The sequence below is a fragment of the Adelges cooleyi genome, unplaced genomic scaffold (genome assembly GCF_023614345.1).
Source record: "Adelges cooleyi isolate 19-005CV unplaced genomic scaffold, UGA_ACOO_1.1 ACOO_flye_CR_arks_rails_tigmint_CR_PRNA_9, whole genome shotgun sequence".
In the NCBI taxonomy this organism is placed as follows: Eukaryota; Metazoa; Arthropoda; class Insecta; order Hemiptera; family Adelgidae; genus Adelges; species Adelges cooleyi.
The window spans coordinates 4,354,814-4,381,823 of NW_026096579.1; the positions used below are offsets into that span (position 1 = coordinate 4,354,814).

Here is a 27,010-nt window from a genome sequence, read left to right on the forward strand (position 1 = left end):
TTATTACTAACTGTTTCACTTTTTTAAATATTTTTTTCTTAAATTTAATTATTATCTATTCTTAATAAATGGCTATCTAAAATTTAAAAAAAATAAAAGTAACCGAAAAATTAAAAAAAGTAAAAGAGTTAAGATTAATATAAACTGGTGTTTATAGCATAAATGTGTATAAATTAAGTTTAAAAAAATATCTTAAAAATATTCACTAAAAAAAAAGTTATTTCATTTGTTAAATCATTGTGGAACACCCTGTATATTGTATTGTACAAATAATAATATAATCTTGAGAATGTTTTGTATAGATTCCGTTACACCTTACATAGACACCTATGTATATTTTTTTCAGTTAAGGTGTTCCTAACAATGTAGTATTTGTGTAAAAACAAGTGTTAATACTTAACACACAAAATAGTATACATTAAAAAAATTAGTAATATATTTATCTTAATTTTACGTAATAACTTACACTACTCTCATTGTAATTCGCTATACATTATAATCCTTGGTGGTGTTCTATTATAATTTCCAAATTGTTGAATTCATTATTCGTTATCATATTAATAAACTAATTTATTATGTATTACTATTTACTAATGTATTAATGTGATACTCATGTACCAGAGAGTATCATACATACATGGTTAGTCATTGTTCGTAGGTAATTCATAAGTCATACACTCATACCTCATATTAAAATTTAAGACGAGGTCACAACAATGGTTGGAGATTTGAGAGCGGAAGCATTTTACATTCCAAATTTCAAATATATAATTATAACAAAATATATTACGTTTTATTCCCCGAGTTTTCAACATGCTTCAAGTTCTGAAACTTAATAATAGTAGATACTCTCTTGTATCTCTAAAGAACATTAAGAAACATATATAGCTACTATCTCTAAACACATTCGTTTGTTTATACATATAAATAACATTGGTATTTACTATTTAGTTTAGTGGTTAGACTGTGTGCTTTCTATTGAAAAAATAATTACTATACATTATTGATAGTGAGAATATAACTTATATAATTTCATTAACTTTCAATTTGCAAATCACGTATGTATATTATCTTTTATAAATTAACGTTCAATTTAAACCGCATACCTAAATCGGTCATTTTATGCACATATGACTACTGATAATTGAAGGCAAGGTCTTTTTAACGTCTGCAATCGATAATTTATCACAAGTAACAACATTTGACTATAGACACTCACAAAATATCTAAGAAATATGTATTAACAAAATCATACAAAATTACAACATAGGATATACTATGTTTGTATAATGAATGTTAATTACTGAGTACCTACTTAAGAATAAATTATATTTATGAATATTACCATCAGAGGGGTTACTATATAATTTTTTTGACACTAGTTTTATGTGTTTTTAAATGACTTATTTTAAAATACAACAAAATGGCATGTTTGTACAAACAGCTTTAATACACACCGTTTAGGCCGTTTTCATATTTACTATTCGCAATGGAGTCTAGTCCTCTGGATAATCTGAAACCCTTCAAGATTTACCAACAAGCTCTTGTGCGTCATATTTCATTAATGTTACAATAGAGCTAATTGTGCCTTACCTTGTGACGTGCCTTTGTAAAATTAGAAACATTTGCCTTTTCATAAATTGTAATAACGATTAATTAATTATTAATTTTAATTTAACTTAACATGCCTTTAAATCATTTTTTTCTAAATTAATTGTATGCATTTTCAAAATACAAGGCAACCGAGACAAGGATACGAAATATACGTGATAGTAATATGTAGTATAATATATTATGTTATGACTCACTTATGCGATATGAGACAAATATACTTGTATGAGTAACGCCCAGCTGTCTCGACACGCAATTGTTACCTGTATTAGTTATTATTAAATAAAAATATTGCAATAGCATACCTGGAGGATGAATAGATATTAATCCTCCATTTTTATCAAATCAAATGTACATATTATGTAAACGAGTCCTAGCCGAGGCCATCTTCTAAGTGTATAACCCCATTTATTGTTAATATTTTTGGGCGCATATGAATTCCCGCCGGAAAACTACAAATTGCCTCCCTTTTTATCGTAACTTTTAGTCATAAATTACTAGTTGCTTCCCATGCCAGGTGCTCACTATTTTTCATCAAGGCAACTAGTACTTTTTGACCCAAAATATTACGATAAAAAAAAGGTCAACTATAATACATAAGTACATCATTCTGATGACTACCTAGAGTTGAGGAGAAATTATAACTATAGCTTAATAGCTATTAATATAACTACAGCTATAACAATATTATAGTGTACACCTAACACCGATATATTTGTTGTGCTATATTATAAACATAGACATTAATGCATGTTATACGCAGTGACATAGGCAATTTTTCAAAGGGGTGTCCACAATTTTTTAGCAATCCCACAGACTCAAGAGGGATGTACCTCGTTATTGACACTATTATGTAAATAAAAATGTTTCAGATGCTCAAAAACCACACGATACACTTAAAAATATCGTATTATTTTAATTTTTTTTAATACCTATTATTTATTAAGCTAACACCTGTTCTAACTAGTAAATTTTTTTATCGCTTCTAGCTATAAATAAAGTCTAGCTAAAGTCTATAAGTAAATAAATACAACCGTGCTGCAGTTTAGCTATTACATAGTACCTAAATAATCGGTATTGAAATATTATTATTATTTACAATAGAAGCAGAAATGATGGCGTCCATGTCTCTCCTTTTCGTGCTTTTTGTAAGTATAGTAGATACGGCAAACAATGGCATAATACTACAAGCTAAGAATCAAATGTATACATTATATTGTACTATTGTAGTATACATACTACTCAACTACTTTATACGGTTACTATTGTATAGTGTATGAGTATACGACATGTATTTTTAAGTCTTTTTCTCATAGCTCAATACCAAAATAGACCACTTGAACCCATTTACGTCAGATGAAAAATAATTAATGACTAATAACTAATCATTGGCATTTTTATTACTTTATTTTTTTGTAATGCAGCATATGACTTAGGAGTTCCAGTTTTAGCTTTAGATATACTAAGAGATGTATTATATTAGCCACACATTATAACATAAGTCATAATTAATGTGTTTTCTAATAGTTATACGCATAACATTAATGGAACCGTCGAATCGATTTTTTTGAAAAACTTGAACAAGTCTGTAATCTTACGTGGTTCGATACTATGAGAGGTCCAAATGAAAAATCGGTAAAAACCTCCAATATGTTTACATCGTTTTTAAGTTTTGACTTATACATCTGGTTATTTACCAATTACCAGTCAATCTGTCAATGTAATTGTTATATTAATATAATTTTTTATTGCGATAAAATATTTTTATTTTTAGATATTTTAGCATGTGTTTGACAACACTCCAATATTTTTTAGAGAAAATAGAGATTAATTTGTATTATAGATTACCCAAGGGTACAATTTATGCGTTTTTATCTCTTTCAATTTTCAAATTTAAATTAACCAGTAGTTTCATAGACATTTTTATTGTAATTTATTTATACCTCATATAGTGTCAAATATTAGAATTGCGAAAAACATAAAGGAATACAACTAATTATTTACATTTTTTTTTTTAAATGTAATATTAATTATTTTTTAACCAGAACTGCGTTGATTTGCCACACCCTCTCTGCTCTACCATGGTAAAAGTAATGAAAAAACGCTTAACTTGCTATACAAATATTATCACATCATTAGTTTATGGAGTTGTGCAATTAATGCAAATATTTAATCCTAAAAAGATTAAACTGTAACAAAAATATAATTAAAAATATTAGTTAATACAATTAATTAAAAAAAAAAAATTAAATATAATATGTATTATTTTGCTGTATACATATACAGCAAAATATATACAGTATACTGTATAGCCAATAGTGAATACATAAAGGTAATAATAATTTTTGTGATTTATTTTGTTACTTAATAATTTACTGCCAGCATCATCGGTTAGCAAAAAGCTAACCGGTGATGCTGGTAGTAAATTATGATGAAAGCAAGATGATTAAAAAAATCATCTTGCATTCATATTTAACACTTAGCTGTATCAATATGTAGCTAATTATGGCGCCAAGCCATTAACCATCATTCTAGCAGTAAAATAGCCTCGCTTATCAATTCAAATAATCTACAAGAAATAGATAGTGTAATGACTAATGTCTATAAACATATTTATTATTTATTTTTATGAATTCCAATTTCATGTTATTTATAAAACTAACAATCAATGAAATTTGAGTCGTGCATTTATCCGTAGTAATTGTTCTCACACCAAAACTAAATAAAGTTTTAAAGTAAGTTACAGTTTTAGAAGCACAAAGTATATCACACACGAGTTACAGTACCAGTACTCAGTTATCGGTAAGGCATTTAAGATTTTAGTAGATACGACGTATATATATCTAAACAGTTCAATGTCCTATACTTAAGATGAAAACATTGTCTGGGCTCGTCATATAATCTGACAGATCTACGCAGACAGGCGCCAAACTAAATTCCCGATTTACAGTCAAGTAAAGACTTACATCCCACCCTTAAACGGCGTCATCATCAAAATCAATACCTTCTCAACCATCCGCCCTTCACTCTATAGACCCTATTCTGTCCACAGATTTTACGATCTTGTTTGTATCCAAAATTCACTAAAACGTTGTAATATATAATAGATGCGTTATTTTTTAATTATTACTTTTGCTTAATATATTACATAATATGAATGTTAAAAAATAAAATAATTGATTAAAGTCCGCCAATAATTGTCAAACTAATTATTTTCATCTACAAAAAACAGTTTCTATAGTAGTAGTTCTTCTGCTAAAGTAATTACTGATGCACAAACTTCAATAACAAAAAAAAATTTCTAAATATATTATTACTTTGTACCTCCATTAACTATTTCATATTTAATTCAGTTATTTCAGTCGTTTAAGCCCAGCATTTGGCGGTTTTGTCGTGTGCTTTATAAAAAAGTAAAAACCTAAGCAAATAAAACATGTGCAGTAAGGTGCCAGGTGGAAAGAGTTTACTGGGGTAAGACGACCAGAGATTTTGTCTCAAGGTCATATATGAGCATTTTATAATAAAAATATTACAAAATCTCTAATAGACCCATCCGTAATTATGTTTTTGTTTCTATCGCTGACAAATTTATAGTAAAAGTAAGTAAATTATTATCAAGAATGATTTCTATAGAAAACGCGGTCGAAATGACTCATATTAAATTACACAAAATATGAACATTTAAATAAATATCGATTCAACCGGTATTATAAATGTAGTATAATCATTTTAACACAACACAGTCAATCGTCATATTGTTTGTGTTGTTATTTTGTAAAATATATATTATTGTTCTGTAAAATGTATATCTACATACAGTTGCAAACTCATTTGTTTTTACCTATACGTTATTTTTTTTTTTTATAAAGTTTGATTTTCCTCTTAGATAATCAAAGCTTGCGTGTTGCCCGTCATTACTATGCTACGTTATTATTAGAATGAATTTTTGAATAATATTGACTTGTAAATAACGAAGTTCAACAAGTAGCGTTATAGGTACTATATAGCTGCTTTTTCGCCTAACGTTTTACCACAGACTAAATGTACAATAAATATACATTTATACAGCGTAGGTATTTAAACTATGTTACCTATTGGCTAATATTATTCATTAGATGAAACTCATAGTAACGGCCGATATAGGTTAGGTTTCAGTCTTTTATAACAGCTTAAGAAAACCGCCGTTGCTGTTGAGGTCACGATCGTTGAACTTAGAAATTACAATGGGAGACACAACAAGGCATCGACGTACTCGATTAACCATAGAGTACACGTGTGTGTGTGACCATTGTCGAATTTATATATTTTTTTTCAAGGAAGGACAGTAATTTAAAAAACTGAAACGCAACTATTATTATTAAAATATTTGGGTTTTACATGAAAAAAAAAACAGATAAATAGCGCAGGTTGCTAGGATTTTTTCTAGTTTACTTGAATTTTGTACACATAATGTGGTATATTTGTATATCGCTGGTAAGTAGAGTATATAAACGTTGGATGAAGTACAAATATTTTTGACAAATTTAAAAAAAACAACTTGTACCCATAACATAAACAGATCACATTTTATCGAAAAGTTGAGAAAAAAAATACAATTTTATTTTATAAAATGAATTATTATTCGTTAACGAAAGAAATTTGTTTCATAAAAGGGTGTAAAAACCTGTTAATTTTTTTTTTGTTAAAACTAAACAATTAAGAATTAATTTTCTTATACTAAGACATTTTTAACTTCGTATCTACTGTTTTTTTCTCGGCTACAAAACAAAGAAGATCGTTTCTTATGCCTTCTGGAAAAATGTATATTTGCTATATTGAATTTCCACAATTCCTCAGAATAAAATATGTACAACCTATTCATAATATTATCATAGATTATTGATGGGCCGTTTATTGATTGACGTTTTTTTATATGGATTTCATTGTGGTTTTATCACTGTGAATCAGGAAATAAGTGCATAATAATGTGGCCGATCGTTACATTATTGTTTGTCTATAATTTATTAATAAATCTTTGTATAGTACTTTAATTTTTTATGCCAGAATTTGATAAATTAATCACGGCACCCACTAAATGATGTTTAAGAAATCAATTATAAATACTTTAATCTTTCGTTTAAGGTTTAACGTGTTTAATAAATTTAATTTATTTTATTCTGTGTTGTAAAATGGATTATAAGTTGTAGTTGTATACCTAGTATGGAAATAAAAATATGATAGCAGTTTAATTATTGTAAGCCGTTAGGGGGAATGTGTGATGTGTTGTGTTTGTATAATAGAATTTCAAGCGAGTTTCGGCTGGCTCATCATAGTCGAGTCACTGTACAAGGGCAAGGATAAGGCGGGGCGGAGCAGCTGTCCTTGGAACTTGTACGTGTGCAATTATATTTAGTCTGTGGACGCTATACTCTATGGAACCGGGATCGTCACTGTTCCAGCCGCATACCAGTCGGCGGTCGGCACCAACCCCGTGGCCGTGATGTCACGCAGTGGTCGTAATCAATGCTAGATGGCGGTCTGCTCGTTTGGGTTTCTTGTGGATGTAAACAAAATATTTATTACGTATTTGTATATATATATAAATATAATATGTTTCAAACAACTGCAAACGTGTGCGCCGCCGCTGCCCGGAAAGATTATGTTGCCGCCCGGGCTCATCGACGCCACGCCGCGGCTTAACACACTCGCAGCGTTTCTATTCACATTTCACTAAATTCACTATTCAGTCTCATTCTCAGCCAGTTTGGTGTGTTCACGTACGTCGCTTCCGTTTCGGGTTCTAATAGAAACCGCCGAGTGTCCGTTTTCCCCGGTGAATTGGTTTAGTTGCGCATCAATCGCTACAAACTGTTGATCTATCACACCAGTGAGTCATTATCAGTAATAGTAATTAGTATCATAGAAAAAAAAACAATGTGGTATCATTCATCATTGTTCATAATAATATACCCGAAATTGTTTATATAACCGTATTTAACGGTTATTTTTTTTTTTATTTATAATTTAAATTTGTTCATAAATTTGTTCATAAATTTTATTATATGGCTATAAATAATATTAATAGTATAAATCGACCACGCCCTTACCCATTTCACAATGAAATTCAAAAATACGGGTTAAAAAGTATTGCCGGTAGTTACACAGTGTAGGCTATCCGTAGTATATTTTTTAATCTATTATACGGCTATTTTTTTTTACAAATTTACACAATTTTTCTAGTTTGCTTTCTGAATATATACGGTGCTACTGAAGTGCCAAAAAAAAGTTTTATTTACTACTAGCAAATAAATGCATTAAAATGACTATTTGTTTTCTGAAATGTAAATTCTGACGTTTGAAGTTGGAATTTTTAATAGAATTCACTCGGTCTAATTCTACCATAGAGTTACAATAAATATTTTCGTCTGTCGTCAGAATAGGCAAATTAAATAGTATACACTAAAAACGTCATCTAGTTATGAATATGTATTGTAATTTTGTCTAATTTTTTTTTTGTTATGTAGCGTTTTTTTTTTGTTATGCCAAGCCGCTTAGATAAGGGTTTATGATTCAACGACAATTTGTAGCATTCATACACTATTGAAACATTGATTGTCTACAAATAGCCAAGATAAATGTTTTTTTTTTCGTTATCCTCATATTATACTATATTTGTATTTTGATTTTAGAACCCTGCTCTAGCTGTTGCGTCAAAGTTAAAACCCGTTATCGTGATTCGAGAATTGGTATCCGGTTTAATTTTTATAACCATGTAGATAAATTTCGTTTATGACCGTTGACAAAGAAAAACTCATGGACTGTAACTGAGAATTAATTCACTATTCATTTTTAATTTTTATAATTTCTGCCGTCGAAATTTGTCCGAAAACTCGGACGTTCCTATTAACTTTTCTGTTTTAGTTTACTATCTTCCAAATTAACTTATTATTGGGACGCTTTTGTGTCTTCAAAGTACAATTTTTTTAGTACATGGCACTTTTTTTATTCTCTCCTTAATCAGTTTTTATTTTCGCTACCGATTACAAAATTTAAAAATGAATGACCGCTGGCTAACCATTCAAATGATATCGGTGGCGGACCGATTTAAATATTTTCCGTTTCTTAGAAATTATTTGCTTATTATTATAAAGTAATTTTCATAAGTTCAGTAAAATAAAAGAAAAAACGTCAATTATCGTTTTCCATCCCCTCAATTATTATTTACGCCTTATGTCATTACTATCATGTCGCCTGCGTCCTGTCCGAAAATCCGCCGCTTAATGTTGTTACTATATAGAACCTGTGAAATTGGTTTATAATACAAATGTCCCATTCCCTGTTCTGCGCATGCGTGGCACCAGCAATTACCATTCCTTTGACTATAAAAAACAAGTACACAAAGTATACACAGTGCATTGAATACACTAACGTTCTTCTCTCTTTTCGATTTCCTTTCATAGCAACAGTTTTTTTAATTTCTTGCCCGGCAATGTTTTATGTTATCTATTATGAAAATCGCACGTGCAGCGTGTTGAGTTGAGCGGCTTTACCATTATGACTTATGAGATACGGGTGGTCATGTAATAAATTTATTTTTTTAAACATAGTACGTTTAAGAAAATAATATATCATACTATTTTCTACGAACCTCTCACATGCGACCGCCTCCTTGGCCATAACCTTCAATGCCAGGATATTTTTCGTTTTAAAATGAGCGCGTTTACTAGCCAAGTCCTAGTCCTAAACAGTGAACACTGTACTCTATTAATTTGTGAAATATTTATAACTAGACATATAACCCATCTACGTAAATTAAATTAATGTTATACGTATTAATATAATGTATATTTATACAATTTTTGAAATAATTATGAAAGTACAACCGTTTTTATATCCCACTGCCCACATTCCTATCCTTAGCATCACATTTTACACTTTTTATCTTTATAGAAACTGCCAGGCAAATAATTTCTTATTTGGAAGTTTCTCTTTATAAATTGTGGAGTATCAAAGAGTGTTATATTAACTCAGCAATAATCCCGTCATTTGGTATAACATCGGTTGTCGCCCAGTATCTGTGGGATACATGATTAACTTTTTAATTACTTGTAATCAACTTCAAGTTTTGGAATATATAAGTAAACAAAACTTGAACAGCATATTATGTATGAATGAACCTTAAGCAAATAGCAATTGAACATATTCATCATACATTTAGGTACTTGTATAAATATTACTATATATAGCCTGTATATCTGTAAGATACGACGTAACTCGTGAGTCTTGACTATTGACTATTGAAAATAACCTTATTTACCCTTATCTTATCTAACCTAACTTAACAGTATTTCATTTGAGAATAAAATAAATACAATAATTATTAGAAGACATCACTGTATAAAAACAACGTAAATCAATTTTTTTAAATAAAAAATCAGAAAAAGTAGACTTTTTTGATATTGCAATCGCGTGGTTTCTGCGAGATGCCGAGATATAATAATGCCCAAAACCCAAATAATAACCAAAGTTATGGGACAACTTTCACAAACCTCGCAACCAGTCTGAGGAATAGACAAAGGAGTTGAAATGTTAGGTATCCAATCAAAGTTCATAATAATTGATGGAGAATTTAATAAAATATTAGTGTAAAACCTAGTGGCACTAAACTATACTTAACTCTCCCTTATCCTCTTACTTTGTATCAAAACATAAAAAATATTTAAAAAAAAAAAAAAGGAATATCACTTTTGAAAAGATATTTAAATTTGACAAACAGTTGTTAAATGTATACAATAAGTTGATTGATTTTCAGTCTAAACATAGAGTATATTTTTATTTAGAAAAATATGATCCTCATTAGCTATAGTAATATAATAACTGGTGATCATAATATATTTTAAACCAGAATAAAATATGTATATATTTACCTATGTATATATTCAGTAATTTACACAAGTATAAGGTGGTAATTTATAAAACATAATTTTGTAAAATATAAGTACATTTTCTGTTTAATAACCTATAATAATATATGTATTTTGTCATGAAAATATTTGAAAAAAATTATTTTGTTTTAGCGCAAAATGGGAGACTGCTTTAGTTCTCCAGAAAGAGTAGAACCATCTCCAGATTCCAAGGTACCTATGTTAAAATGTTTTATAGTTAACTGTTTCATATTTTTTTCGTTATATATACATACATATGTAATACATATTATTTTATTTTATAGGCTAACTTCAAAGGGCCTGTTAAAGGTAGATCATGTACTGATTGTTCATTTTTGGTACTCTTTATAGCTGTTCTCTTGTCTTTGGTAAGTAGTTACAAAATGGTTTAGCTTAATTGCTACTATGATTATTAAATCATTTTTTTTAGTTTGGACTAGTTGTATATTGTACATTACATGGCGATATCAACCGACTTTTCTATGGATTTGATGAGTGTGGTGACATTTGTGGATTCAAAAATAAAAAGGCTGAAGATTCAAAATTTTGTACTGGACACGATATGACTGATAAACCGTATGTTTAGTATTATTTTTCATTTTTTTTTAGCTACTAGTTACAAATTAATTGTTATAGAAAAGTACCAGATTAAAAATATTAAGTATACATAATTAAGTGAAGAAGATATTGTTAATTAACAAAGCTAAATAGATAAAATGATACACGTTAATGCCAGTACTAAAAAAAAAAAATATGCATTTTATTGTTTTTAAGACTATTTATGACAATTTGTTTAATGTTAATTTTAGATTCCTAAAAATCGATGCTCCAATCTATAAAGTTGCTGATTTAAAACATGTTAAACGAGAATGTGTGGCAAATTGTTCAGTTTTACCAGGATTGTAAGTATAATATACATACTCGGTCATTAGTTGTATATATTTATAATAATTGTCCTTTTCTTCTTAATAATTAAAAACAATCTTTTTATTTAAATTAGCTTTTTGATTTTTTTTTAAATTTTAGCCAAGAATTCTTGCATAGATGTATACCTAAAGGAAATGATACAGTAATAGACAATATTATATCAAATACTGTTGTTGGCAGTCTTTTCACTGTAAGTATCAGGATATAATTAAAATAGTGAACCAGAAGTATCTAATAGAGCATTCTGGAAAAAAATTATAGTTTTGTGTTGTTCATAATACACTTAATTTTGTTCCGAAACAATTAATAGAATGATATATTGTTACAAATTTATTATACAAACTTGATTTTGTCAACAGTAAAAATCTAGCCTTAATTTTTACTGAAAATTAATCATAATGGGTATTATTTATACTATGATTTATTGTTTTCGAGGCCAGATTTAATTTATAGCCTAAACTAAATTTTGTATTAACCCTTTTTTTAATCATATGCTATAAATGTACTTAATACTACTTAAAAAAATAAAAATACATTTTTTTTTTTTAATTTTGGTTTCATGGAAAACGCTAATTAAAGAATTTGGAACATTATGGAACATTGTGCCTACAAAGATGTATAGCATGAGCAGATATAAACAATAAATACTATTGTTCCATGTATGGAACATTATGCAGTGAAGGGTTAATTTATAAAGTTGTTTTATTTTTATTTTTTAGGAAGTTACTCAAGATTTGCAACATACCAAATGGGATATAATTTATCTTTGTATATTTGCATTTGGTATGTCCATTAAAATTACTATGTATGAATACAAATAATTTATAATTAACTTTATATTTTGTCTTATGGTCATATGTTGGTACATAAGAACTCACAGTTATTAGTTTTAAAAGATCAATTTCATTTTTTCAAATAATATAATTATTTGTATATTTTTTTTCAGTCTTCACACTTATCATTGTGTTTTTAATCAGATTTGTTGCCGGCTTAGTTGTTTGGTTTGTACTTATTAGTGTTGTTTTAATAAGTTTTGCCACATCTATTTTCTTATGGTAATAATTAGTTTTAATTACATTAAATTTTATAGTTTAGAATTGTGTTTAAAATGTTATTCATATGTATTAATTTATGCAGGATAACATGGAAACAAAAGTCAAATTTGGAAATTAAAGATCAGGTTGCTCAGAATGATGTAAACACCTATTTTACATTTGCCATAATCGCTACAATTTCTTCAGTATGTTATTTTAAAAAAATGTAATGTTAAGTGTGTTAACCCTAAAACTTGTTGTTTTTAATTTTTTGTAGGTAGTTATTTTGCTCATCATTGTCGCTATGAGAGACCGCATTGCTCTTGTTGTGCAGCTTTTTAGAGAAGCTGGCAAAGCTATACAAAGCATGCCTCTTTTACTTATGCAACCGATGGTGGTATGTTTTTAATAAAAACAGAAAAATATTATTCTTGACTCATATATTTTTTTAGACATTTTTGTTTCTCGTCGCCGCAATATTTTTATGGAGCTACTTTGCTGTACTAATTCAAGCATCAGGATTCCCTGCTTTCCAAGAAAATCACAATGTTTACTACAAAAAGGATCAGCTAATGAAATTTGCGAGGGTTTATAATTTAATTGTCTTACTGTGGGTCATTGAATTTATAATTGGTTGTCAGCATATGATCATTGCCGGAGCTGTTGCTACGTGGTTTTTTACCAGAAATAAGAACAATATGTCTTCCCCAATAACCACATCGATTGGTTATTTGTTTAAGAACCATTTGGGCTCAGTAGCCTTGGGATCATTTATTATAACTATTATTCAAGTAATCAGAGCAATTATAAATGCTTTTGAAGATACCGTGAAAAAGTCAGATTCTGAAGCTGCTAAAATGGTCTACAAAGCATTTAAATGTTGTTGTCACCACATCCAAACCTTTTTACAATACTTGACGAGAAATGCTTACATAGAAATTGGTTAGTCATAGGAAAAATAAACTGACTTGATTAAAACTTTTTAGTATTGTTGTTATTTGATTCAATTTTTTTTTAGCTATTTATGGTGATAATTTCTGTAGTTCTGGACAACAAGCATTTAAAATGATAACTTCAAATGTGCTGCGAGTTTCTGCTATTAACTCTGTTGGCGATTTTGTACTGTTTTTGGGAAAAGTTTTGGTTGTTACATCGACTGTATTATTAGGTTTCAGAATGCTTGAGGTTGGTATTATTTAAGAAATGTATCATTGTCATATTTTTTTTTGTGGCTACAATTTCAATTCAAGTACACACATCGACTGCCCCAACAAAAAAGGTCGTATCTCGTATTTTGCAACTTTTTAGGATAAACCAAACAAACATTCAAATTTAAATTCTTATTCTGTTTTTAACATATCAGTTTGAAGATTTGGATACATGTTATAACATGTAAAACACGAGATACGACCCTTTTTGTTGGGTCAGTTGACATGTAGTTGACACCTTTATGGACACCAAGGTGGAACTTAATGGCTCCATCAGTGGAATTCTGTAAAAAAATGTTTTTTTTAAATAAATTAATTTTTTGATTTAAGCACTTTAATACTGGTATAAATCATATTTTTTGGATAAAGCAACCATTTTGTCAAATGTTTTATACCTTTTTTTTTCACCATTTTATTGATTTAAACATATAATAGTATAGTGGGCGGATAGGCCCACTGGGATACCGGACAAAATCAGGCAGGCCCAATTTTTGGTAGACCTTTTTCTATATTTATGCAATTTATATACTATACAGTTTTCGCTACTCAACTCATGCAAATATAATATACAAGGGCCCAACCAATAGTACTCTTTTTTTAAAAAAAATTTTTTTTATGAATTCAATCAAATGATTTATATATTTTTATTTTTATTTAGACCAAACCAGGTATTATCCATTTATGGGCTCCTCTCGCAGTTGCTGGTATTTTTGCTTATTTCGTGGCGCATTGTTTTATATCAGTCTATGAAGTAAGCTATAATATTTCGAATACTTTATCTAAATAAAAAAACTAAATAATTTTTTAAACAATTTTTAGATGGTCATAGATACAGTATTCATGTGTTTCTGTGAAGACTGCAACCTAAATGATGGTGTGAACCAGGAGTATTACATGAGCAAAGAGCTAATGGTAAATAGTTGACTTTATATTTTGTATTATATTAATTATAAACTATGAAGAACTTCTCATCATCGGATTGTTAACATTTTTAAATTACAGTAGAAATTATTTTTAAATACATTCAATGAACTGGCAAAAATGAACTTTTAATTAATAGTTTTTGCTAAATGATTTAGCAGTCTGTAGGTGGAAAAATATACCAATAGTAACAGAAAAAAGTCTACATTTTTTTTTAAACTCGTTTTTCTTAGAACAAAAGTATTAGGTATAATGATTTTAATAATAACCGTAGTTTAACCCAGAATTGAAATAAATGTTTACACATTTTGTGAGTAACTTAATAGACATACAAATTATGATGATAAAATGACTTACTTTTTTTTTTGCTATTAGCAGTCATGTATAATACATGTCCATACAACATGTATAATGATAATAAAAACAATTTATTTATTTACCATAAGTAATTAAATAATAAAGAAAAATTTTTTTTTGTTTTTAATTTATTACAAGAAACAGTTTTTACACAACTACTTAGGTATGCTTTAATATAATATTTGTTTAGATTTTAATGTTTTAAATTGGGTCATTGTGGTTTTTTTTAGTTTTTAACTTTATAATAGGGCTTAATATTTCTATTGTTAAAAGCAGACCTGACAGAATAATGAGTATAATTTTTTTTAATGAATTTCTACTGTAATTTATTTTACCAAGTCGTTTTTAATTTATTTTTGTTTCTCATTCAATAGGAATTTGTTGAGAATAGCCAAAAAGTGTTAAGAATTGGAGATGGCGCCGAATCTTGAAACTAAAGTACACACAACTAGTTATACGTATAGATTAAGTATATTCACAAAAATATTAAATGAAATCAAATATATCCAAATTGAACCACTGAAAGAAATGTAATGTTTTACTACTATTTATTTACTACTACTATTTATTTTATTACTATGTATTGCTAGTTATTATTAAAGTTTTTATTTTTATTTTATACATGCCTATTGAAGGATAAAATAGTATTATATTTTTTTACATACTATTCCTCTACTATATTATGTTATGTATGCTTAAGTTACTGCATAAGTCTTAGAATCAGGATATTTTCAAAAGAAGCCAAAACTATTATGTTAAATATCATGCTATTATAATTTATAATAATATACATTTTTGATTTTTAAAAATGCCAACATAAATGAAATATTACAATTAAATTAAAAAAACTTTATTAGTTTTCACAGTGTAATTTTAATAATGAAGCGAAATATATATAACCCTACGTTTATGTTAGTTTTAAGTTTAAAAAATGGAATTTTTTTGTAAACAAAAATATTTCGATGAACAATTGTATACATTATTATAATAACATTGCTTTATCGAAACGGTAGTATTTATTATTTATATTTTAAGTTTAAATATTTAAAAAAAAAAGGAAAATGTACAATATGTAAAATAGGTTAGTTGTGTATTTTACATATATATATATTATTTGTTTTCATACTTGATGTTTTATTATTGATTAAAAAATATATTGTATTGAATCTATTGACAATATCACTATTATTACTTTTTTTATTTGAAAAAATATTTTATGATTTAAATAAATGTATTTTATATTATTTATAAAATTACGCCTATAAGTTAAAACAATACATTTGCCATCATTCGGTTGTGCATAATAATATGATGTTATATTAAATAAATATCTATAGTTTATAATATTTCAAGTATAATGTCTTGTTCTTGTTGATGTACTTCTTGAACGTTAATTATATAACTATAATGATCTGAATTGAGTGTTAAAATAGTTGACAGGGTTCTTCAATAAGGATAAAAACTCATTTTCTCCCAAGATAATTACTATTTTGTAGTTTTACTTCTTGAAGATTCTTTAGTTTAGGTATGTTCTTTTATAATATTATATTATAATAAATTCAAGTCTTATCTTTTTTCTTGAGAGCTACCTATCGACTTTTGAAACTTAAATGAGAACGGATATATTTATTAACTTTTTAAATTGAGAATAATTTAGAAAAAACTTAAGAAATATTTGTGGTTATAAACAATAAGCAAACATTCTCAGTCTGTTGCTAACGCTAAACCATCAACAGCACTAGCAACAGATCGTTACCATTTAACAGTGCTGCTAAAGTATGCGTGTCTGCTAAGTTTATATATTTTTTATCTGAGCGCATTACTCTACCGCACTCCACTTCCCATCTAAATTTAAAACTTTGAAAGTATTATACAAAATTGGTTATTGTCCAGTTAAAATGTTCAACAAATTAATCTCCATTTAACTATTTAAATAATTGAACTATACCAAATTTAGTGGAGCAAAAAAGCTATTGCTTTGTTTTATGAGTACAATGATGTAATTTACTTTTAAAACAATTTTTATCTGAAATTGTATTATGGGTTTGATATTTTTGTTGGTTGAAGGTAGTAGTTGTGACAGAATAAACTGGATAACATTACAAAACATGTGTAGGTAATTAATTTTTTACTCATTACCTAAATTTTAAGGTTGTACTCTAAATTTGATTTTAATATTATTTTTTTCATTATATTGTTATCGTTATTTTTCATAATGCTTGCGACTTTTTAAGCTTGGCAACGACTAAAAACTAATCAAATATATTATTAAATAAATTTTTAATGCTAAATAATATGTAAGAAAAAAACATTAGGTGATGGAAGAATTGAGTTTTATTTCCATTTAAAACATAAATTACATTATATACAAGTTTAAATAAAAAAGTATAAAAAAATAGGTCCATATTAATTGATTTCTAAAGATTGAAAAGCATTTTTCATTCGGTGTAAGCTATTTAAAACTGTCATAATAGCATTTTGTGATATACATTCCATACCAGCTAGATCTTTTTCAGCATTGTGTACGATAGGTTCCACTTTAAATATGACCCACTCCGCTAACACTGTATCTGTTTTTAAACGATTTTGTAATACTATCAAGCTTTGAACTCGCTTGGTTTTCTCAGATACCATTTCTTTTAATTTAATTAATTTTTCTTCTGTATTTTGAATAGGTTTTTCCACATTAACTTTTAAAACTTGAGCTAATTTGGGTTCCAATAAGCTAATGGCACTCAGACCTCGTTCGAAATAAGTCAAATACAGTTTACAAAGTAGTTGACGATAGTTTTCAGCTTCTCCATCACGCCGACTGTGAACTTTGGTTTTACGATACATGCTGTCGATACATTTACGCAACGAGGAATCCATGGTGTCTGTCACGGATCCAATAATAATAATGTGAGAAAATCCAAATACCTTATATGAATTTTCAGCTTGATTCAAACGGTTTACTAATTCTTCGTTACTTAAATGATTATTTTCTTGGTTTAAAGCCATTGTGAATACAATTTTAAAGGTTATTCGATGTAATAAAATATTTCGAAAAGTGGATAAACTACAAGAAATGTTATATCCGCGACAAGTTTAATTCGTTACCTGAAAACCAATTGAATTTTAAGTATAAGTTATAAATAACAATTCACCATACAAATATAAATGTTCATGGATGTATTATTATTTATTTTTGACTGTTGACAATTTAACGTTAACAGACAACAGTTGTCGGTTGTTAAAATTTAAATATTACAAAAGACTTCATACTACTTGATGCATACATGTAGTTCCAGCGAGCCGATGTGACTGCGCTGACGGCGGCACTCGGTGACGTCACTAAGCAATGTGCTCATGAGTTATGCGCGTATTAGTTCATGTACGCATATTAGCATACGTGTATGTGTATGTATATACGACCAATAGCCGTGCACGTCGTACTACCCGCCCGGATGCTCCGTCTATGTGAATAATAGTTACTTACAATGTCTTTGATAACTTATATCATTACTTACAATCTCATTGAATTAACTTTGTTATTTGATAATAATTGATAATGGGAGATGGGAGCAACTGAGAGGAGTTTGATTGATGGAAGGCCGATGAATCATGAATTTTAACTATTGTGCAGGCATGACTATACTAAAACAAATAAGAAAGCCATTTTAGTTGTTCTATTGACTGTTGTTACATTTATATTATAGTTATCTAATTTTTGAAGAACAAGAACATCCTTTTTAATGAGCATGTCTCCGCTTAAAAGAGAATATTTGGTAAATAAATCATAATAATTAACACTAAATAAAAATGTAGATTTTAATCATATCCGTGAATTACATTGTAGCCTCCTCCATTGTCACCAAGTCCTGTCTTGGATATAAGCGACGATGAACTAGTAACAATATCAGTTAGGGATTTAAATCGCCAACTAAAAATGCGTGGTTTGACTAGAGATCAGATAGTACGCATGAAACAACGACGGAGAACTTTAAAAAACCGTGGCTATGCAGCAAGGTAAATTATCACGCAATGACCATCTACGTAACTAATATAATCATCATGTAGCTTAACGGGCCCAACTTGAAGGCCCAACGCTGCTATCGTGAGATGGTTTCTAGACATATTCGCTATCGGGGGGGGGGGGTCATCAGTCTGTCGTCGGATAAGATGATGGTTCCTTTTTACCAGACGATTTCTCGTCTGGCAAATGGAACGCCTGTGACTGAGTGTTGAACTAGCAACAGTGAGCGGCGAGCGCTAAATACACTGATATTTTAACTACTTAATTTATAATTGTTTGCAGCTGTCGTATTAAGAGAATTGAACAAAAAGATGAACTGGAAACTGAAAAATCACAGGAGTATCAAGAGCTTGATGACCTTCAACATTCTAACAATATGATACGGTCGGAAGTTGAAAATACAGTTAGACAATTTGAAATGTTAAAAAGATTTGCTGCAGCCAGCAAAGTAATGTTGCCTTTAGAACTTCAATCTTTATGAGATAACAAAATTTGATTCCTTTTTTATATTTTATTATACATTATATGACATTTATGTAATAATTATAGGGCCAATCAGTATTTTAATGTTTTAAGTTAAACTTTAATTTTAATTATATGTAGAAATGTATGGCATATTCTCCTTAAATTTCTAACGAGAGCATTATGACCTGTGTATAAATACTATAAAAGATGATACTAATTCAAATTTCCTAACTACGGGTTGTTGGCATATTTATTTTATGGTGATTAATTAAACAAGTAAAATAATGGGAATGGTTTAATTATTTTTAATTAGCGAACTATAAATTGTAAAAAGAAGTTATGCATGAGTTTTCACAACTATACAAATTCAGTTAGAAAAATAGCTATAATAAATAGTAAAATTTAAAGAAAGCTATTTAACATTTTTCACTAGATATTTATAATTTTTAGTTTTAATAAAATATCATATTTTGTACCTGTTCTTTATTAGACCTATGTTTAAACTTACGAATTAATAATTGTGTATGAATGCTATATTTTTATTCAAACATTAAAAAAATATTTTTATACATACTATTGTTCTGATTCTTACAAAATGATTTTACAATTATAAACGAGTTATAGTTTATTTAACTTTAGATCAAAAATACATAGATAGACCACATCATAAGCTTTTTTGGCAACCCAATTTGAAGGAAAACCGTGTTTTGTTGTGTTTATTTTTGTTATAACGTGTGCTGTTTCTCGTAGGCTCCTGAATTTTCTATGTAAATTTAATCTATGGTTTAACTCATTTACACAAAATGTATCCAAATCTAATGGTATACTTAAATCGGATTTAATTATTTATAATTTTAAGCTATAATATATGGGAATGTGTTTATTATAATATTAATATTGTAGCTATTATTATGCTTATTACACAGCTGCAATAAAATTATTTTTACTAATATTAGCTACATGAAAATATTTAATATTCAGTAGTCAATATACCTATTCTACTAGATAATATAAATTTGCATTACGAAGGTCATTCAGAATTATTCTTAGGCTAGTAACTTTCCTGCTACATTTTTAAGCATAACACCAAATTTTGTAATTATTTTACCTTGCCTATGGACATAAAAGGACCATTTTTTTATAATTAACTATTCGTGATTGTAATAAATCAATATCAGATTAAGGCTTAAGATATATATATATATATATATAATCACTTCACTAAAAACATAAATAATTTACAATCAGACAACCCATTAATGATTATTGAGTTTTATTAAATCAAATGTATCCATCAATAATTAATCAAATTATTCATAATTTAGTTATAAATAATAAATACATTTTTTTTTTTTAATATAATCAATTAAGTGAGTAATATGTGAAGAATATTTTTTTTAGTACACTAAATATATTTGTTCCGTTATTCTTTAAGATTAACTATTAATATATATATATATATATATATATATTTGTATTATATTATAAAATATTTAAGTCTGTCAATTTCTTCCAGTTGTTGGACGATTATTTCCAGTCCCTGTACTTGTTGTTTGTTGTGGTCTGTTAGAATTCGGTCTAGTAACAGCTCCAGAAGATTGTAATGAAGCAACTACACGATCCGTGAATCTAATAGTTACATCCTGAACGGTCATATTGGGCGTAAGAAATTGTTGTAATGTAACAACACCATCCCTTGGTGGTCGATCAAAAGGATATCCCATTGCTCTAGCATCTGGATATCGCGCATTTCGAACACCACAGTAGCTAGAAGCATCATCACAAGTAGCCTCCCCTTGAGAGTTCTCCACCTAACAACAAATTGCATTGGTTAAAGTAAAGTGCAAATAGCCAAGTATATAATAAATAATAAGTATGGTGTCATTTCACTGACTTGATCGTTTGTACCATTGGAAACCATTACAAACAGTTGACAAGGTAAACCTTCTGGTGTTCCTTTTGCAATTAGCATATTTTGAGGCCATCCACATCCACAAAAATTAAACGCTGCTTCTCCACTAGTACCCACAGCAGGTCTATTAGCATCCAAGTTTCGGTAAGTTGTTTCAAAGGGTATTGTCACAGAGGATTCAGTTGAACGTCTTTCAATTTCGTTTCTTCCTCTTCTCACTGTAAAAAACAAAAAATAATACATAAAAAAAAATAACAAACTTATATATTTTTTTTTTGAACGACTTACGTTGAGTACTAAATTTATCGAGTTCGACAAAAAGATGTCTTTGATCTCTAAACAAAAATGGTAGTCCTCTTTCATCGTATTTTGGAGCAATAAATATACGGACTGTCCCCATTCGTTGGTCACCATTATTTTCTACCTGAAATTAAAAAAAAAAAATATATAATATAATTTTAGTGGGCTATTATTATTTTATTAAATTACTCATATTTGAGTTGAATGCTATATTATTTATAATTAAAATTCATTTAATACATACTATTATTTTATAAGAGAATGGAGCATGCTGTAAATGAGTAAAACGAGCATAGACAGAACCACGTGGTATAAAATCAAGACCTCGAGATAAATCTACATCGCTCTGCTGCCAAAATGTTGCAAATTCATTCCGAGGTATTCCTGGAGCGGTAACTTCAATACTTTGCACTCTAACGGTCTCAAAGGTCAGCTACAATAGTATTTTTTATATAAAAATAAAATGTAAAAAGAAGAAATGTAGCAAGTTTCTTACATTTTGAATAGTGTATCTAGGAATAGTAGCTTTGAATTCTTGAAAAATGTAATCAATGTAGGAGTGCCAACGGTAAAATATCGGATCACGCATTGCTGTAGTGGCATCTCCCATAACACCAAAATGTTCCTGAATAACAACCGAAATAATAATACACTTGGGTATCAAAAGCAAATTATAGCATATTTACCAAGTAGCGGTTATCAGGATCGTGAACATAGGCAATAGCTAAATGGCCATTGTTGTGAAGGGATCCATACAGGGTCGGATTAATACTCAGTAAACTAGCCTCGATCAAGTTACCGAGGATATCGATGCCGTTAGTCTCAGTTAACCTTTCTTGTTGACCTCTTGTCTGTTGTAAACATTATAATATTATAATATAAACGTGAGTACATGGTATATAAATGATTAATAGGTAATGCCTATATATTTATAATAGGATTCAGCAGATTGATAAAGGAAAATATTATTTATTATTACATTTATGACAAAACCAGAATGTATGGCTAAGAACAATCGATCTCTCCAACGTTCCAAGTCTTCAATGTTGAATGTGACTTGATCACTTTGTCTCTGCACATTCTATACAAATAAAATCATAATCTATCTTAGTAAGTACGTTCACTACCAAAAGGATGTCTTAAATTACCGTTAATTTGGTATTGGCGCTTCTTGGTGGCCATACACGGTTGCCTACCAAGGTGTCCAATTTTGGAAAGTAGCCTTCCGAAATAGGTTCGTTCCAGTTCATCAAAGGTGTCACTCTGCTCATGCGATTACTGAAACGCTCTAAATTGTACCTGAAATCGCCAACGAGTACCTAGTTTTTAGAAAAAATGGTCAGTGAAAAACCGTTAATTTCTAAAGGTTTACCTGGCCAATATCTGTTGATGCATATAGTAAAAAAGTTCTCCCCGCCTGTCTTTTTCCACTATACTACGGGGTCCTTCAAATGGATACACCAAATGCCAATGCCAATGATGAAGATTAATGCCGATGTCTTCTCGGAAGTACCCTATCCTATGTTCGATGTCCAAATCCGACGCCGTGTAATCTTGCGGTATTTCCACGGCTATCTATTTATGTTATTAAAAAAAAAAACATTCTTTCACTATTGTAAGGTATAATAAGGCTATTTAATCGTTAGTCATCTGCCCGGACAGAATACAAAGCACATTTCAACCTCGTTTGCATTGTAATTGGTGATTTATTGTGTAAAAATATGGTAGTTCTAAAATTACTGAACATTTTTCGCGAAGCTATAGCGGATCAAAATACAAAATCGAAAAACGATCAAAGGAATGACCTTTTTTTAATTTTACCTCAGCTTTATATATATTCAACTAACCCAGCAAATTCCTGCTATATGGTGCAGGAACTCGCAAACTACCATAGTACAGTGTATTTTAGTACTCTTCACAAGGCCCAACAACTAACAAGGTCATATTATGTCATACTGCAACATATTATATCAATCAATCACACAACACATTCTTATATCTTTCAGACTTGGGCAAGTCTTTCCCGGTTTCCTCCGATTTCTCATAACTCAAAATATAATCAGTTACCATAATGACTTTTAATATCGAACTTCAAGCATAAAGAGGTAGTCTCGCTGGAAGATTGACATATCATCACCTACCCTAGAGCCAGGCGAAACGGTGGATGCTTCTTCTCTGGCACGGCTGAAAATAGAAGAGTCCATATAGAGACTGGGAAACATTTCAGCGTGCGAAGGCAGTTGTATGGTGCGCGTTTCTGGCTTATGAATCATGACTACAGACATGGCATAGACGAACAAAAACGGATTCATCCGGTCGCGACAGTAAACGGCCAAGGACATTAGTTCGTCAGTTGTTCGGGCCTCTATAAAAATAATATCTTAATTTCAAAATCAAGTTGAAAATTAAAGTACAATGAAATACATCGATGACAATAATACCTATAGTGTGATATATTAATTACATATAGTCCTACAAAATGATCGCATAATCACCAAAAGCATAATGCTGTTTATACATAAATAGTAAACTGCCTTTTTCTAGGACCTTATTCTTAAAAAAATCATGAACATAAATTTTACCGACCTTAGAATGAAAGAGAAAAGTGAGAACCATTTTAAAGGCCGCTCCAAACTTGACTATATTATACTGTGCATGGACACGCTTCCGAGGAACACCATAATAGAAACTTAGTATGTACCTACCTTAGAATAGTAGTATTTAAAATCGCCATACACAACGGAGCAAGCAAGTCGATCAAAACCCAAAATGTTTTATGAGCTGATTGAATATTCAAAATAAAAAAAATGTTTTGTTATGTACAAGTAATGTTTACGATTGCGATAAAACATAATAACCGACACTATTAAATTGTAAATCCGTTAGAGAAAAGTTCAATTTCAGTTTAGTAACATCAAATTTAATACCTAGGGCATAATAAGTAAATGTATAAGGCACTTATAAATATTCTTTTACGACCGAATATGTGACTTAAAAAATCAGAACTAAATGATACGCATTCCACCTCCAGTTAAATGTATTTAACCAAGGGCGCCCACAGCAAGGGGCAAGAGGGAAAACTTCCTTTCTTTCTGCGAGTAAAAAGAAAATCATATGCCAAAATCGCAAAATCGTAGGCGCTCCTCTTGAATTTTCACATGCTGGCGCCATTGTATTTAATTTACCAATTAATTATTAAGGCTGTAGGTGTGTAATGATGTATCATTTATGTAATCATAAAACTATAAATGTCTCCACTTCTATTAAAAGTATTTTATTATGATTTAATATTTATAGGACACGAAATTCAATATTACCCGTCTCCTATTAACGCCTACAGCGTTCGTATACACGTTAGTTAACTGTAACGAGTTTGGCAGGTTTACCTACCCATTAAAACGGTGACGAGCCTGCTGGCCACCGTGCGGTGGTGCGGGTTGAACAGGGTGAACGGCCTGTGCTTGTCGAGAGACAGGGGTAGGGACAAGTCGGGGAGTTTGTCTAGTTTCTTGACCGCAACGGTTTTGGAGCCGGGAAAGCGGGTCTGCAAGTCAGCCGCCACCGGTTTGTACCGGTCGGTCTAAACAGAGAAACAAAATATACAAACATGTGCATAATATGTCGGTCTGTTGCTTGATGATGAATTACACGGTTGTAAAGGTTAATATTTGTACATGAATAATATGCAACATTTCTGAGTAAATAGCGTACCAAATAATCCTCGGGAATATCGAAAACGACATTATCCTCGCCCTTGCCAATGAACAGGGGTTCCGTCGGGCGGTCAAAGAGATACGCGAGATTGTCTTTGGACGCCGTCATGGTGATTCTAAAAAAAATATTTAACACATGTTTTTCTAGTCTTTTTTTTTTTTTTATATTTCGCTAGTTCTAGTTGTAAATAATTAAATAATAAAAAGATTAGTTAGTTTTTTTAACTTATGAAAAATACATATTATCGATTACACATATTATAATTAAATAATACTTTTGGAGTGGAAAGAAGAGAAAAATACACGTACACGTAAGGTTTAAAAAAATATGTATTTTCTAAGTTAGGTTATAAATATAATTAAAAAAAAAACTAATGCCTTAAAAATAGTTTTTAGAAAAAAACTAAAAAAATGATACAAATATAACTAGTAGAACCTATGTTACGGCATACACTCCAAGTTACACGAACAGAACAAACAATTGTATTCGCAAAGATCACAATTTAATAAGCTGTATTTTTTAAATATAAACATAAATTGTTTAATACAAATAATTAAAACAATAACAGTCCTTACCAGTAGTTAGTATATTATATATTTAAAAACAGTTTTAACTTTTGACAGTTATAATAACGGCAGAAATAAAATAACTATAGATCGACTTGACATTAATCAAACACTGGCGACGACAATATACGCATCGAATGATTTGCTATTCCGAGCAAACATATTTATATACAAAAGCTTTAACCGCAAACTTTTTTTTTTTTTAATATTGAGCGATAAAACCGTGTGAAAGACGAAAAATGGTCCAACGAACACAATGTAGTGTTTAGTGGTTGCTTAGAGATTAGATTACACGGTGGCATAACTAAAGTGTGCTAGTTGCAACAGGAAACCACAAGAAGTAAATTTATAGATTTGTACTAGGCGATCGGATTCAGGATATATGAATTATTGGATGGTTTAATTTATCGAAATGCGTATTTTATAGTAGACCGTTTAGAGATGGAACATAAAACAATATTATGTTTCACAGAATAGAGAAACGCAGTCTTATCGATACTTTATTTTACATTTTTTTTCTTCAAATTTGAGCGCGTTTACTTAAAAAAGAAAAGTATTTCTGGAACAAAAATGTTCAATACATTTTTCTAATACTGGGATTAGACAAATTACGTCATCGGCGTATGAGTTATACTATAGTTTTACAGTCATGTCCACTGGTAACACATTTTTTTGGATATAATAATATATCATAAGACATAAAAGTGTATAAAATTATAACAGTTGAATTTAGATTATTATTAAAGAGTATAAGAGTACGTATAATACATATATGGTTACGTTAATATATATTTAATTAAAATAAAAACAAGACAGTTTCTAGTGAGAAAAATTAAAATTTATTATTTATTAATTATTTTAAATTTATTTATTAGTTTCCGTTTACCATTTTTCCTAATTAACAATTATTTAGTTTTTGCAGATTATACATATGCACTAATTTAAGTACATTGTATTAAACAACTATAAGGTATACGACACACGTTCAGGAAAAAGAGGCACAATGACAAAACTCTAAATCTAAATTATTTTTATAGAGGCTTGAAAATTACATTT

At 29.2% G+C, this 27,010-nt stretch overlaps 3 protein-coding genes across 3 annotated transcripts; 2 read left to right on the plus strand and 1 right to left on the minus strand.

The window, feature by feature from the left end:
- Positions 1-7,236: 7,236 nt before the first annotated feature.
- On the plus strand, positions 7,237-15,881 carry LOC126846859 (choline transporter-like protein 1). The gene is made up of 15 exons (XM_050586680.1): positions 7,237-7,477; positions 10,668-10,727; positions 10,820-10,903; positions 10,966-11,111; positions 11,345-11,437; positions 11,562-11,652; positions 12,182-12,245; positions 12,409-12,517; positions 12,600-12,702; positions 12,774-12,893; positions 12,949-13,438; positions 13,515-13,681; positions 14,363-14,455; positions 14,524-14,616; positions 15,357-15,881. The coding sequence occupies exons 2-15, from the start codon at positions 10,674-10,676 to the stop codon at positions 15,411-15,413; spliced, it is 1,764 nt and encodes a 587-aa protein (XP_050442637.1). The 5' UTR covers positions 7,237-7,477; positions 10,668-10,673; the 3' UTR covers positions 15,414-15,881.
- A 2,659-nt stretch (positions 15,882-18,540) lies between these two features.
- On the plus strand, positions 18,541-20,442 carry LOC126846715 (transcription factor MafK). Its single transcript, XM_050586492.1, has 3 exons — positions 18,541-18,749; positions 18,821-18,990; positions 19,280-20,442. The coding sequence occupies exons 1-3, from the start codon at positions 18,717-18,719 to the stop codon at positions 19,476-19,478; spliced, it is 402 nt and encodes a 133-aa protein (XP_050442449.1). The 5' UTR covers positions 18,541-18,716; the 3' UTR covers positions 19,479-20,442.
- Positions 20,443-20,918: 476 nt separating this feature from the next.
- LOC126846711 (phenoloxidase 2-like) lies at positions 20,919-25,497 on the minus strand. Its single transcript, XM_050586487.1, has 12 exons — positions 25,386-25,497; positions 25,065-25,254; positions 23,816-24,039; positions 23,047-23,249; positions 22,823-22,973; positions 22,654-22,755; positions 22,361-22,525; positions 22,171-22,299; positions 21,919-22,107; positions 21,663-21,798; positions 21,357-21,592; positions 20,919-21,273 (listed from the first exon to the last, which is right to left on the minus strand). Exons 1-12 carry the CDS (start codon positions 25,494-25,496, stop codon positions 20,965-20,967), a joined length of 2,145 nt encoding a protein of 714 aa, XP_050442444.1. The 5' UTR covers position 25,497; the 3' UTR covers positions 20,919-20,964.
- Positions 25,498-27,010: the final 1,513 nt, after the last annotated feature.

What these genes read in the sequence shown, in the direction of transcription:
- LOC126846859 (XM_050586680.1), top strand. Translation starts at nt 10,674, where the DNA reads ATGGGAGACTGCTTTAGTTCTCCAGAAAGAGTAGAACCATCTCCAGAT. An exon ending in GTTTTATATCAGTCTATGAA is followed by an intron (nt 14,456 to 14,523) that starts GTAAGCTATAAT and finishes AACAATTTTTAG; the next exon opens with ATGGTCATAGATACAGTATT. An exon ending in ACATGAGCAAAGAGCTAATG is followed by an intron (nt 14,617 to 15,356) that starts GTAAATAGTTGA and finishes CTCATTCAATAG; the next exon opens with GAATTTGTTGAGAATAGCCA.
- LOC126846715 (XM_050586492.1), top strand. Translation starts at nt 18,717, where the DNA reads ATGAGCATGTCTCCGCTTAAAAGAGAATATTTG. An exon ending in CGCTTAAAAGAGAATATTTG is followed by an intron (nt 18,750 to 18,820) that starts GTAAATAAATCA and finishes ATTACATTGTAG; the next exon opens with CCTCCTCCATTGTCACCAAG. An exon ending in AACCGTGGCTATGCAGCAAG is followed by an intron (nt 18,991 to 19,279) that starts GTAAATTATCAC and finishes AATTGTTTGCAG; the next exon opens with CTGTCGTATTAAGAGAATTG.
- LOC126846711 (XM_050586487.1), bottom strand. Translation starts at nt 25,496, where the DNA reads ATGACGGCGTCCAAAGACAATCTCGCGTATCTCTTTGACCGCCCGACG. An exon ending in ATCCTGATAACCGCTACTTG is followed by an intron (nt 22,300 to 22,360) that starts GTAAATATGCTA and finishes GTTGTTATTCAG; the next exon opens with GAACATTTTGGTGTTATGGG. An exon ending in CTAGATACACTATTCAAAAT is followed by an intron (nt 22,108 to 22,170) that starts GTAAGAAACTTG and finishes ATACTATTGTAG; the next exon opens with CTGACCTTTGAGACCGTTAG.